Consider the following 14,883-nt stretch of genomic DNA (forward strand, 5'->3'; position numbering starts at 1 on the left):
TGGACTTTACATGGGTCAAATTGTGTCTTATCTTAATAAAAATATAGCAATAAATTGCGATAGTATAAAATGTTCGGTTGCACCCGAACTTTGCTTTTCCTTACTTGTTTAAACATAATGATACAGCTTCTAGGTGTAACATTAAATAATATGCGTTTTACTTCTTCTTGTAAACTACATGACACGTCTAAAAACACCCTGGAGCGTATTTTTATACTCTCGCAACAAAAGTTGCTAAGAGAGTATTATAGTTTTGTTCACATAACGGTTGTTGGTAAGTCATAAAACTAAACGAGTTAGATATAGGGTTATATATATCAAAATGATCAGGGTGACGAGACGAGTCAAAATCCGAATGTCTGTCTGTCCGTCCGTCCGTCCGTGCAAAGGATTACTTGAGTAAAAATTGACATATCATGATGAAACTTGGAACACACGTTTCTTGGGACCGTGATGGGCAAAATTGGACCACTGCCACGCCCACAAAATGGCGAAAACCGAAAACACAAAAAGTGTCATAACTAAGCCATAAATAAAGTTATACAAGTAAAATTTGGAACAGAGGAACGCACTAGGAAGGGGCATATTTGGATGTAATTTTTTTGGGAAAGTGGGCGTGGCCCCGCCTCCAAATCGGTTATTTGTATATATCTCGCAAACCAATAAAGCTATATAAACCAAACTTTCTGCAGTCAGTTCTTACGTACCCCACCACACACCATGAAATTAGTTGAAATCGGATAATAACCACGCCCACCTCCCATACAAAGGTTGGGTAAAAAATTACTAAAAGTGAGTTAACTCAGTAACGAAAAACGCCAGAAACACCAAATTTCACATAAGAAATGGCAGATGGAAGCTGCACTCAGATTTTTTTACAAAATGGAAAATGGGCGTGGCGTCGCTCACTTATGGGTTAAAAACCATATCTCAGGAACTACTCGACCGATTTCAATGAAACTTGGTTTGTAATAGTTTTTTACATCCCAATGATATGTTGTGAAAATAGGCCAAATCGCTTCACAACCACGCCTACTTCCTATATACCAGAACTTTGAAGACAATCTGAATCGTTAAATTTACAATATATAAAGTAAGCACTATCTTCTCGATGCAGAACTTTGCACAAATACTATCTTTATGGTGTGGCAGCCCCATTTTAAAAACCATAGGTTTTCAAGGCCCCATTAATCGAACATAAGGACCTCGGTGCTTCTAACCTAATATTTTTATGGTTTCCAACTTTCAATGGTCTTTACACAATAAATATGACGAATATGTGGTTCAAATTGTATATTATATAATATAAATAAAGTTAAATAAATAAATTGCGAGAGTATAAAATGTTCGGTTACACCCAAACTTAGCCCTTCCTTACTTGTTGCCTTTGATATTGTGAAATTCAACGAAAAATAATTACTGACAAGATGACTCTGTATCGCAATTATTATTTGCGCTATAATACTGATTAACGCAGTTACAACCGGTTTATAACAAAGGTTCTACAAAGAACGAACTTATGTACAAAGCTTCTTTTAATTTCCGCTGTCATGTATTGTGTTTTAAATATTTCTTGTCTCGCTTTAAAAACGTCTTTTAATTCTTAAAAATGCTATGATAAGTTGACACCATATCCGGTGTGTTATCGTTCCTATATTGAAGATGTTCATTTTTATCGTCAACATTTTTTTATTGCCTTATTTATTGATACGTATATTTGTGTTGCTTCTAATATCGAAAAAGTATACATATAATTTCCGCAGAATCGTATAATATCAGCGTAACATTTAAAATCAGTTCAGTTGATGAACTAAAATATCTAGGAACACCTAATACAGAGGTAGTGACATTATAAGTGGTGGGAAACCAAATAATACGAGCTGATACAACAATGTTTAAATGTGAGTAAAAATACATAACATTTTTTAAATGTTAACTCGAGTGAAATTGGGATAATAAATTCATTTAATTTTGCCAAGATTGCCTTGTCGTATACGTGACTCTTCATTAGTTAAGCAAATTGTTTGAAAATAACAATACTTATTAAGTTCAATCCTCATAAGAAGTAGAAATAGAAATATAGGGAAGAATGGCTGTATAAAAAATTTAAATATTTTTAATAAAATAGAGAATATACATACATGTAAAATAATTAAAAATGATATGCTTTATAAAGTTGTGTTAAATATATATTTTATTTTCAGCACCCTTTTTCGCTGCGCTTTGTTTTATTTTCGCCTCGAGCTACGCTGAACAGAGCGAGCCATCCGTCAAGGAGATCTGTAAGTTAGTTGCACCTGGCACCACGATTATATACCCGAACACATGTGACAAATGGGTTCGATGTCCATCATCATTCAGTGCTGAAGATTATGAAGAAGGCTCATGTGTATTCGGCTTATATTTCAATAAGGACACAGGTCGTTGTGAAAGTATTGAAAATGTTATCTGCCCTTATGCATCTGCCGAAACCAGCAATCGGTGCGCTTCCAAAGAGGATGGCACCTTCTTGGCACATCCAGATAACTGTAGTGGTTACATCTTTTGCAGTAAAGGCAAAGAAATGCAATCCACTTGTCCATTCGGCTTAATATTCCACCCAGGAAAGGCATCATGTGTATATGTAAATGAATACAAATGCCCAATAAAGCAGTCTGCAGCCAAAGCTAATCCCATTTGTAAGGCTGTACCTAAAGGTCTTCTACTTGCAAATGTCAACGATTGCACTAAATACTATAAATGTGACGAAGGAAGTCAACTCAACTCTCTACAGTGTAACGAAGGCGAAGCTTACAATTATTCCACCAAGGAATGTGTGTCCCGAAACCAGGTAATCTGCCACCCTTCAGCGCCACAGCTTGAACCAGAAATTGATGTGTGCGGCAGTGAGAATAATACCGTAGTTGGCTATATTGCCGATAAAGAATCTTGCAGTTACTATTATATATGTGCTGAGAGGAAAGATGGAAAACCTGATCGCAAACCCATGCATCTAAAATGTCCAAATGGCTACTTCTTTGATAGCAAGACATGGTCATGTCGCGATCGTGTGAATGTTAAGTGCTATTTGGACCGTTGCGAGGGCATGGGTAACAAATATGTCAATGTTATCGGTGATTGCACTTCTTACGCTCATTGTAAAAACGGGGTAACATTGAATAATGGTAAATGTAAATCGGGATTATTCTTCGACGAACGCTCACAGATTTGCACTCAAGATATAATTACTTATGCAGCTTGTTCGCCTTAAGTCTTGTAGTATACCAATAAACTGTATGTAAAAAAGTGAATTAATCATATTATTTATAAATCGGTAAGTGAGTAAGTATGAATATAATTTACAACATGCAAACATATCTAAGGTTTAAATAACTAATACTATGACAAAAAAAATGATATACCCTGTATATATTGACATATATGTAGTCGCAAGTGTACTTAATTGAAAGAATAAAGACAAAATAACTGTTTTTACATATTTCATACATTTTTTACACTTTACGTACAAAGGATTGCACTATTATATGTAATAGTATAGTATATAGTAGTAATATGTATGCGTATTTCGATGTAATTTTTTCATATCTGGGAAACTACTGAAACTTACAACCAAACTCTCTGGAGTCGTCGTCGTAGAGTCACACCTATGTACCTCCCATACAAAGGTTATATTGAAAACTAATAAAAAAAAAGCTTTAATTCAGTAAGGAAAGAAGAAGGTAAGGTTCAGCAGCGTTACATTCAAAATGCTACACTTAATTTTAAATGGCCATGGCTCCGCCCACTCATGGGTCTCAGAAACTGCTCCACCAATTTAACAAAATTCGGTTCATAACATTTCCTTGGTATCCCAATAGCACAGTTTGAAAATGGTTCCATTCCTCTGTTCTGAAGCCCATCTGATTTATTCTCTTAGTATTCTACAAATTAAGCACCAGTGAAGATATCGGAACAAAAAATTGCATAAACATTGCGTTTCCTGTGTGATCACCGAAATCGGACTATAACGTTTGAAGGCGCCTGATACCGAAAATGTGGCTTGAGGCAAATTTTTTTTATCAAAATCTCAGAGATATTCGAAAGAAATTCAGAGCATATGTTCTCCTTATAATAGTGTGCTTCTGTACCAAAATTGAAAAAAAACGGATCAATACTTCCTGTAGCCCCCATATACATAATATATGGAAACTTACGGTGGACTTTATACCGTATATACCGGTTAATATGACAGATATCTTAACAAATTTAAAAGATTGTAAAATCTTTGTTATGATGTAGGTGGTTGATGAAAATGAGTAAAAACGGCCTATTACCACACAGCCCACATATACTATATATAGGGATTCTCGATATTCTATGCCGAATATATGGGTCGAAATGTGTATTATTTTAATAATAATAAATAAATAACTTACGATATTATATATATAACTATACGATAGCCCTTAGATTCGATAGTCCTTGTGAGTGAAAAAAGTATATTTTTAGGCGTTCCAATAGGTAAAAAAAAGCTTTTTTATTTTGGCTTCAAATATTGCTAAAAAAATTTTGATATCTAAATATTCTGCTTTTGATTATTGACAACAGTTTCTCTTTACACAAGACAAAAAAGCGTGAATTGTATCTAATTCAATGACCAACTGAAAGACTGAGTGAATACATCGAAATTTCTAAAGTTATGCTTTCACAAGCCAAACAACATGAGCACTTTTTTATCGAACATGGTTCGAAATTTCATATGAAAAATGTTTTGGTCAATTGAAGGGAAAAATGGGAGCGTCTAACCTTTTAGATTATACCGCTTGAACACAGTTTAGTTTTGTGATCGTGTTAATATATGATTTTATACTCATAGAACTCTCAAGACCTGTTGGTCTTACACTCACAAATATTTAGTTCAATTATAAATAAACCCAAAATTTATTGTGTATTTTGAAAAAATGTGCTGACCAAGTATATCACTTTTGAGGAACCAATTACAATAGTTCACATTTTCGAATTGTTATACTGGCGTACTCTTGATGCTGATTTTAGATCATACATGTACATACTCGCATTTGCTGATTTTTACAAAATTTATGATAAAATCAACAGCTATGTAACGAAATTACAAATGTTCATTAATAGTATATGAAAATCAAAGGCTCTCATCATATATTCATCAAGCGAATACTTGTGTTTAGCAAGAAGATATCTTATCAAGATATTTCGCTTACTTTTCTCGTGTAATCACTTTCCGCCGATTGGTTTTGTTTGTCTCATTATCTAAAATCTATAATATCGGAAGAGCGTAATAATAATGACAATCATAGATTTTTAGTAATGATAAAATGCATATGTTCATTTTAGGATATAAAAGAGACATTGGAAATCGAAATTAACGCCAGTGAAGTTTCTGTTATGTCAAAGCGTTCAATCAATTGTCTAACAAAATTGTACTAGAAATAACAAAGAACCAAAAACTTTAGGGAATAACATTTTGCTAGGCACCTTACAGATCCTTTCTTCTAAAGATGTGCATGAGTAAGTAGTACAATATTTTACCTTATCCAATGAATATTAATATTAATTTATTTTATTTTATTAATTTAGGAACGACACTCATTTTATTGGCCGCGATAGCCATTGCAGCAGTACCGTCTAAAATGGAAACGTTATCGGTTGAGGATATTTGTAAACAAATGCCACCAAACATCTTTATCTTGCGTCCAAATACTTGTGACAATTGGATTCAATGTCCATCCGCACCAAGTGCACACGACTACGACGAAGGCATTTGTGCATTTGGCTTATATTTTAACAAAGAGAAGAACCGCTGTGAATCATCAGAAGATGTAACGTGTCCGTTCGAGAATATTGGAAACGTTAACCATTGCTCTTCAAAGAAAGATGGCACTTTCTTGCCAGATTCCAAAAATTGTAATGGTTATATATTCTGTAAAGATGGCCAGGAAGCGTATTCGAGTTGTCCCAAAGGTTTGGTCTTCCATCCCAAAAAAAGTTCTTGTGTTTATTCAAGCGAATATCAATGCCCTAAAAAAACTGAGAATTTAATTGCAAGCCCAATTTGTAATTCTGTACCTCATGGAACGGTATTCGCCGACATTACGGATTGTACGAAATATCAACAATGTGCAGAAGATGGCAAACTAAAATCGTTGCAGTGTTCAGAAGGCCAAGCATTTAATTATTCGACATTGAATTGCATAGCCAGAAAGCAGACAGTTTGCCATCCTTTAGCACCTGAACTGGAACCAGAAATCGAAATTTGCGGAACGGAAGGCTCTGCACGAGAGGGCTATATTGCTGACGATCAATCATGTAGAGGATATTATATATGTGCCAAACAAAAGGATGGAAAACCAGATCGAAAGCCTACTCATTTGAAATGTCAACAGGGATACTTTTTCGACAACGCAACTTGGTCTTGCCGTGATCGTCTTAATGTCAAATGCTCTTTAGACCGTTGCGAAGGAATGGATAACAAGTATGTCAATGTGGCTGGGGACTGCAGTGCATATGCCCGCTGCAAAAATGGCGTAACAATCGCAAGTGGTAAATGTGACACAAATCACTTCTTCGATGAACGCACCCAAGGCTGCACTCCACAAAATATCAGCTATATAGCTTGTTCGGCCTAAAAGTGACAACATAAATGCCCTTTCTTGATACAACAAGTCATTATGTTTTTGTATTAGCAAATATACCAAAAAATGGTTAGAAAACATTATAATGTTCTATTTTAGTTGAATGATTTCTGTTTTATATTTTTGGTTTACGTTTATTGACTTTGACCTTTTGAATTGTATGTTATTGCCCTACTCTATTCAATAATTTGGTGGTGGTGTCAAAGTGCCGATGTACTCCTCTCGTTTAGCACGTTTCGTCTTTCTAAATGTTCTAAACGGACACTCTTCAGTGCAGATGCAAAGATCTTACCGGATGCTAACAGTCAAAATCGTTTGAAAACGGGCGTGGCGAAATCATATAAAGACCTCCTTCTTGATTGTCCCGCTAGTTAACTATCGAATATGTTCCTGCCCAGATATAATAGTTTTTCATCAAGCGGTTGTTTGCGACAAAGAAGGTAGAGCATTCAAAATGTGGCTAAACGTTTCGCACTTCCGAATGACTTGTATATACTTGTATCGATCAACATAGATTGGTATTGAGCAATCATTTCTTAGATTTGTTATGATGATGTTTAAAAACTCAAAAAAGTCACTTGGCTATAAGCAAATTTTAATCGAATACGGAGGGTATTACCGCTATATTATTATTCCATGTTCCATGTCATGTCAACTTGTGTTTTCCAAACGTTTTTTCAGAAAGATATGCACTTATCGTACTACCCTCGTATTCATAGTTACTAAAAAATTAATGAAATCAACATATGTAATCATGAGGTCCCTAGTTCTACCGTATATTAAATTGTTGTATATGTATTTACTTAATTTCCGGGGTAGAGAGTACTAATATTTGCTTCAGATAATTCGCATGAGTAATAATTGTTTTTTTGCACAGGTAACATTGCTCTTGAGTAGCTCAGTTCAAACTTTATTCGATATTTCGATATTTTTTCTTTTATTTATATGCCTTTAACGTATTCCAAGAACTTATTATCTAATCAATAATTATTACCCTGATTCTACCATTCCGATATGATAATACGTATTATTTTTTTAAAAAGTAGCAAAAAACATTTTATTTAATATATGGGTTTTTTATATTTCAGTTATCACTTAAAATCACTTATCACTTTAAAAAGCACTCGTGTTGATTCCTTATATCTGAATAATTTAGTTAAGTATAGTTATGACACATGCATTAGAATTCATAATTAGTTACGAATAGAAGAAGGTACATATAAGAATGACCAATATTTAGACTGTGATTATTCATTCCAGAATGCCATGCCAGTTTAATATGAAGACATTAACTATTATGTTGAAATAAATACTTAAATAAAAAAATAAATATACCAATTATATCTATGTAAATACGAAATATTTGTAAACTACGAAGTAGCACATGCTGGGAAGTTTACAACTTCATTTGTACATAACTGGTTAAGCTCATCGAAATAGCCATTATCGGGGCAAGTGCCATTGCCGATTGAGGTGCCACCTTGACAAATTGTGTATCCATGACATCCATCATTTGTTTCGTTAACCAATTCAATTTTATCGCTAGCCAAACCAACACAACGATTGTAGTTGCATATGATATTTGTACGTGGCACACATTCACCACTGTTTGACCCATCAAAGAATCTCCCCGTCGGACATATGCCATGTTGCAGAACGATACCAGCCGTATCGTTATTACTACAGTAGTAATAACCATTGCAACTATTCCGATCTGATACAAATACGCCAGTCCGATTACAATACTCAGAAGACGGTAAATCTGGTAGATTACTTGACGTTTCAATACACTCCACATTGAATGGATAATCACAGTCACCCTTAAGTGCATTATAGTAATAGCCATTAGGACATTCGCGACTTAATACTTGAGCCTTCCAACATAGCTGATATCCCACACAATTCGTTGGATCCTTTATAAACACGCCGTCGGGCAAGATATTGCAATAGCTATCTGGATTCATTTTCAGTGCGCAGGGATAACCTCGAATGCAATCATTCGTTCCTGGATTAAAATTAAAACCTGATTGACATTCACCGTGTGATCCTGAGCCTTTATTGCAATAATAGTAGCCATTGCAAGCATAAGGATCAGCTGCAAAGCCGCTTTCATTATTCAAAGACGCACATGGGTTACTCGATATACACTTTATACTACTCGAATTGACACAAGTATATGTGTTACGGTCGTAAAAAAGATTATCCGGACAGGTGCCAGCATGAGGTGCTCCATCAATACATGTTATCCAAGCATTACATGCTCGCGGATCTTTGATACGTGTGCCGTTCGAAAGTAATCCACAAATCTCATTCGGATCGAAGCTAGCATACACTGCCACGAAATACAACAACATCAAAAATATTCCCTTGGACACTAAACGAAGAATAAATAAAGAACAAACAAGTTTAAATCAATTTTTATTTTAGCTAAAACCTTTCATATGTTGAATTTAGAATCTCTTACGCATTCTTTTAATTTTAGTTTTTATTGATAAACAGATATATGAAATGTTTTCTTAGTCTATTATAAAGTTTTCGTCCTTCTGATATATGAGGAGCTATCTGTGTCCGATGTTCTTAAATACTGAGCGAACAATTTCGTATAAACGAGCTTTTGTGATAGTATGTACAATTTATACACTTTACTGGCGTAGTATTTTAAAATCAAAGCCTTAAATCAAAAGAAATTAAATACTTAGGTAATTATTATAAATAAATATTTCACTATATAGTAAAGTAATTTGAGAGCAATAAATCACGGGTTCCATAAAGACATTAAGCAATAAGAATTATGTCATTATTCCATTTCTGTTGAGTTGAGCTGGCTATACTAATGTATGTGTACGCTGAAACAGGCAAATCTGCCCTAATGGTTTCTACTAGATCAACTTTAAAAAAATCGATAAAGGTGTTAACTTTTGAAATGACGTGCAATGTCGTAATTTCAGTATTTCTTAGCACAGTGGTACTTGTCAGTATGCCTTACAACGGGCTTTATTTTCTAAGAATGAAAAACTCAACTAACCATGTTACACAAAATACTTTTGAACTCAGACTAGTATTTTTTTGATGCATTTAGTAAAGGACTTTTAAATTGTATTAATGGAATGAATGAAACGATTATACTGCGGATACTTAAATCGATACTTTAAAAATTTCCAGTAGAACAAATAATAGGAAAATCAAACTGAGACGCATAACAATACACTATTTTCAATTAAACATTTATTCGATGAGCTTTTCAAATTAACTCAAGTTTTTTAAAAATTTACAATTTGATTTGATCCACTGTGCCTTTTGTCATATTACTAATTGACCAAAGTGAGGAACAAAGGTTAGATCATTCGCTTTTTGACCACATGTTCTTAACTATATTAAGACGACTGTGTATCGTGTATTGAGTTTGCCTTATCAGTATATTTGATAAAGACTTATCAAAATTATTGATAACACAAAGCCGAGAAAAACATATCATTTCTATTCTATTGATAATTGTACTAGTTTCATTTGTTGTCCTTTCTTCTGTATTCTACACCACCCATTGAGTATTTCCATCGGGGAAATTTGTTTATTTATTATACAGCAGAATCTTGTTTATCGCTCTTTACATCTTCGTAAGCTACTTAAAGGCAAATATCTTAATATGTTTACATAAATCAACGAAATTTAAGCTAATTTATCTGTACTTTTTTTACCAGCCGCACTGGCAAACATTAGTACAAATATTACCGTTAACGCAACTATATAATAATAACATAATTGACTTTGGTATTTCACTGCTGCTTTGTGAGTGTGTGTGTGAGTTGGTTTCCTATTGGTATATCATATACATATTGTGTTGAATATTAAGTGCATAAAAAGTGATTTAATTCATTTCAGCCCTCCGAACTCCTTCACAATGTTAGTTGCAGAAATATAATGAAGAAACCATCTACTCATGTACATGTTCAATTTTTAACTACTCAACCTAGCCACCACATTGCTAAAACGGCAACAATAGCTATCAAATATTCCACCGTATGTAAAATTTTAGAAAAATACATAATCATATGTAAGTATTTTATTACTTTATGTAAAATCTCAGCCAGTGTAAAATCTTCGTTTTTGTTGCAAACAAAATCTTTACTATATAAAAATCAAAAAATAAGTTTGGTACATAGTGAAAATTTACAATACGCCAAATGTTCCGAAACAGATATTTTTATTGTGTTAAAATTTTGAGATAATTAAAAAAAATTTAATTATGAAAACGAAAGGTGCATTAAAAAGTATAGATTACTCCTGAAAGTGGCTACTAATAAACAAATATTATTTAAAAATAAATTTCAGACATCATTACCATAAACGACAAACAGTTATTCACGCATACATAGATATGTTTGCACTTATGCCGTTATGACTTATACTTCAGAAAAAATAAATAATTTAATCATAACTACATGTGTAATTATATATAGCGCTAATATCGTTTAGTAATAGCACTTAGCGAATACTTTATCATGAGCTAGATAGGCATCTGTTGGACATTTCAAAATTTTAATGGACTACCAACACCTCGAAGTGGTGTTGTGGAGGGGGAAACTCTTGAATTTGACAGTCAGTGACAAATGGGCATAAGACTTCGCTAACGCCATGAAGTAAAAATATCAATATTTCCGTTTTGCATAAAAAGTGATCAATTAAATATATCACAAAGACAATATCTCTTGTTGAAATGTCAAAAATTATCACAAACTGAAAATTTACGACAACATAACTGAGTATAAATACATGATGGTCTAAATTTGAGTAAAACAGTTCAAGAAGTGCGTTCGTGTCTGTCTAATTCAACTGAAATAATACTGAAATTAAAAAGGATATTTAAAAATGTTTAGTAAGTAAAACATATACAACTACAAGAACTATATCTACATTTACAAATGTAGTTATCAGCGTTCAGGAAGCTTACAATAAGTGATATTTTTAATTTCTTTTCAAAGCTTGTTCACCTGTCCTTAGCATCTATGCGTTAGGAATTATACTGCTATGCAGTTCACTAACTGATGCCGTAAATCTGAACAATATCTGCAAACTGCTAGAGAACGGTGCTCAAATTGCCAGTGGCAATTCCTGTTCAACATATTACTCTTGCTACAATGGAATTGCTACTCTTCAAAATTGTGCAAGTGGCACCTATTTCGATAAGAATGCACAATCGTGCACCTCACAGGCTCCAGCCTATTGTGTGTCATCTGCTTCGAACCCATGTGGAGGACATGCTGACAATTCTTTTGTTTCTAAACCTGGCTCTTGCAACAGCTATTATTTCTGCAATAGCACTGGTGCCTATGCCGGTGACTGCCCCTCCAATCTAGTTTTCAATCCGACTAAACAAATGTGTGACTACAAATCCAATTACAACTGCCAGGAAACTAATGACAATAATGCAAACGGGCCTATGGGACCTATAAATCTTTGCTCGTATATACAAGTAGGAATTTACTTTGGTAATGCTTTCAATTGTGCGGGTTGGATGAAATGCACTAGCGACGTCGATTCAGACACCGGATCATGTACTGGTAATTTGCTTTACAATGTACCTAAAAACCTATGCGATTATCCGTCAAACGTTCAATGCACACAGGTATATTTATTTTATATTAATCAAACAATTAACACTTAATTAATTTTCTCATATGACATGGTTGAAATACGTACAGATAAGTAGAGACCCGCAACTAAATGTGCCAGCAGTCAGTGATGGGGGTGCATGCTCAACAAGTGTAAGTAATATAGCTTTTGATATTCGATTACTTAAAATAATCAATATATATGATGTATCTTTAATTTAATACACAATGTAGGGAACAAAGAAAAGCGCTGTCGCATGTAATCAGTATTACGAATGCGATGGTACTCAATTTCAACTGGCGACATGCAAAGCCAACCTGTATTATGATACAAATTTGGAAAACTGTGTAGCCCGTACTGAAGCTTATAATGATTGCGATCGTTGTGTAGGCACCACTAAGAACTTCGTAAATGCATTCGGCACCGATTGTCATAATTATTTGTACTGCTCCAATGGTGTCAGTAACGGCCAAAGTAGAGCTTGTCCAGATAACGAATTCTTCAATGAGGAAATGGGCGGTTGCGTACCCACAAATCCTGAATTTCAATGCTGTGCTGCTTCGACAACTCCTTCTTCAACTCCAATACCATAAATGTGTTATATTGAAAATTGCCCTCTACTATTTCACCGGAAGAGCATTCGGCTTCGAAAGTAGAAGCGGTATATCTGGATAGCAAAACTAAAGTATGTTATGAATAAATATGTTAAAAATAAATACACAATGTTTTTCGGAACGTTTAATAAAATTCCATTGCAAATTATTGACCAGTTATTTTTCTAAACTAAGATCGTAAAATGTATAGCCACAAAGCAAGATGTCTTAGACAAATTCACTTTGGCATAGTTTTTTTGGTTTCCCGTTTATTTAATTCATGTAAGCACCAATTATTTTGTTTATCAAAAGAATTAATCTGTAATGTAAGTTTATATTTATAGCATAAAAAAGTACTGTCTAAAAATTACTACCTGGAGAACTAACTAATGAATTTGGTTGTAAAAACAAATTAAATCAGGATTAATGTTGCAAATTCAATTATCTTCAAAATGATGGAATGATAAAAAAATTGTGTATTTCATTTGGGAAGAGTACATGGGTAGATCGGTCAGAATATATATATAGTCACAAAGTTAAACCAAATTGGTTAATATGAGGAAGCAGTAATTGAATTCTTTAACCTGATGCTGGAGAAAATAATACGAGCTGCAGAGCTAAATAGAGAAGGTACTCTCTTCTATAAGAGTGTACAGCTACTGGCGTACGCCGATGATATCGATATCATTGGAAACAACACCCGCGCCGTTAGTTCTGCTTTTTCCAGACTGGATAAGGAAGCGAAGCGTATGGGTCTGGTGGTGAACGAGGACAAGACGAAATAACTCCTGTCGTCAAACAAACAGTCAGCGCATTCGCGTCTTGGCTCTCACGTCAATGTTGACAGTCATAACTTTGAAGTTGTAGATAATTTCGTCTACCTGGGAACCAGCATTAACAGCAATAACAATGTCAGCCTGGAAATCCAACGCAGAATCACTCCTGCCAACAGGTACTACTATGGACTAAGTAGGCAATTGAAAAGTAAAGTCCTCTCTCGACGAACAAAAACCAAACTCTACAAGTCTGTCATCATTCCCAACCTACTTTACGGTGCAGAAGCCTGGACGATGCCAACATCCGATGAGACGGCACTAGGAGTTTTCGAGAGAAAGGTTTTGCGGAAGATTTATGGTCCCTTAAACATTGGCAACGGCGAATACCGCAGACGATGGAACGATGAACTGTATGTGTTATTCGACGACATAGACATAGTCCAGCGAATAAAAAGACAGCGGCTACGCTGGCTGCGTCATGTTGTTCGAATGTATGAAAGTGCCCCAGCTCTGAAAGTTTTCGATGCAGTACCCGCTGGTGGAAGCCGAGGAAGAGGGAGACCTCCACTCCGATGGAAGGACTAGGTGGAGAGGGACCTGGCTTCGCTTGGTATAACTAATTGGCGCCAAACTGCCAGAAGGAGGGATACGTGGCGCGCTGTTTTGGACTCGGCTATAACCGCGTAAGCGGTGTCTACGCCAGTCAAGAAGAAGAAGTAATTGAAAACTGGTTTTTAAGACTTCAAACTATAAATTGAACGATGTAAATAAAAATTGGATTTTTGGAAGATGCTTTTACGAAAAACTAATTTGGTTAAAGTTATGTCACATTTTTTTAAATAGTTGTAATTGAAAAAAATACTTGCAAATAATAACTCGAAAACAAAAATCGTGCGGCGTCCAGCTATTACTTGCATCGACGACAAAAACCTGATTTTTTTAAGCGGTGAAGCACATGTAACACCTTAACATGATGTAGGTAGTTTTCAATATAAGCGTTGGGAGTTGGCATGATTGTTATCCTATTTCACACATTTTCAAACTATACTTATATTATTAGGCTTCAAATTACATTTGGGAAATTATCCACTATGTTTGGTTCAAATACCTTTAACAATTTAGAATATACATACATATTATATATTAGTTTAAGTTGTTACAATCACCCGTTACCTGAACTAAACTGTTATATTTTACGCAACTTCTTGCAGCAAACAATAAGCGCATGCTATTAAATTTTCTATTGGGAACAACTCC

At 34.5% G+C, this 14,883-nt stretch overlaps 4 protein-coding genes and 1 long non-coding RNA gene across 6 annotated transcripts; 4 read left to right on the plus strand and 1 right to left on the minus strand.

Annotated features, from left to right (window-relative positions):
- The first annotated feature begins 1,744 nt into the window (after positions 1-1,744).
- LOC105209710 (peritrophin-48) lies at positions 1,745-3,290 on the plus strand. Its single transcript, XM_011180313.3, has 2 exons — positions 1,745-1,901; positions 2,205-3,290. The coding sequence occupies exons 1-2, from the start codon at positions 1,892-1,894 to the stop codon at positions 3,248-3,250; spliced, it is 1,056 nt and encodes a 351-aa protein (XP_011178615.1). The 5' UTR covers positions 1,745-1,891; the 3' UTR covers positions 3,251-3,290.
- A 2,072-nt stretch (positions 3,291-5,362) lies between these two features.
- Positions 5,363-6,754, plus strand: LOC105209635 (peritrophin-48). The gene is made up of 2 exons (XM_011180189.3): positions 5,363-5,523; positions 5,593-6,754. The coding sequence occupies exons 1-2, from the start codon at positions 5,514-5,516 to the stop codon at positions 6,639-6,641; spliced, it is 1,059 nt and encodes a 352-aa protein (XP_011178491.1). The 5' UTR covers positions 5,363-5,513; the 3' UTR covers positions 6,642-6,754.
- Positions 6,755-7,670: 916 nt separating this feature from the next.
- On the minus strand, positions 7,671-9,268 carry LOC105209572 (peritrophin-44). Its single transcript, XM_011180057.3, has 2 exons — positions 9,112-9,268; positions 7,671-9,021 (listed from the first exon to the last, which is right to left on the minus strand). Exons 1-2 carry the CDS (start codon positions 9,113-9,115, stop codon positions 8,018-8,020), a joined length of 1,008 nt encoding a protein of 335 aa, XP_011178359.1. The 5' UTR covers positions 9,116-9,268; the 3' UTR covers positions 7,671-8,017.
- Positions 9,269-10,132: 864 nt separating this feature from the next.
- On the plus strand, positions 10,133-11,238 carry LOC128921359 (uncharacterized). Of its 2 annotated transcripts, none has more exons than XR_008470798.1 (3): positions 10,133-10,445; positions 10,527-10,664; positions 10,977-11,236. It is a non-coding gene; the product is annotated as an uncharacterized LOC128921359 (long non-coding RNA). The 2 variants fall into 2 exon arrangements; XR_008470797.1 differs by having other exon boundaries at positions 10,134-10,445; positions 10,527-10,698; positions 10,977-11,238.
- A 113-nt stretch (positions 11,239-11,351) lies between these two features.
- On the plus strand, positions 11,352-13,019 carry LOC105210192 (peritrophin-48). Its single transcript, XM_011181039.3, has 4 exons — positions 11,352-11,520; positions 11,627-12,270; positions 12,347-12,409; positions 12,491-13,019. The coding sequence occupies exons 1-4, from the start codon at positions 11,514-11,516 to the stop codon at positions 12,848-12,850; spliced, it is 1,074 nt and encodes a 357-aa protein (XP_011179341.1). The 5' UTR covers positions 11,352-11,513; the 3' UTR covers positions 12,851-13,019.
- The last annotated feature ends 1,864 nt before the right edge of the window (positions 13,020-14,883 follow it).

Source organism: Zeugodacus cucurbitae, chromosome 4 (genome assembly GCF_028554725.1).
Source record: "Zeugodacus cucurbitae isolate PBARC_wt_2022May chromosome 4, idZeuCucr1.2, whole genome shotgun sequence".
NCBI lineage: Eukaryota > Metazoa > Arthropoda > Insecta > Diptera > Tephritidae > Zeugodacus > Zeugodacus cucurbitae.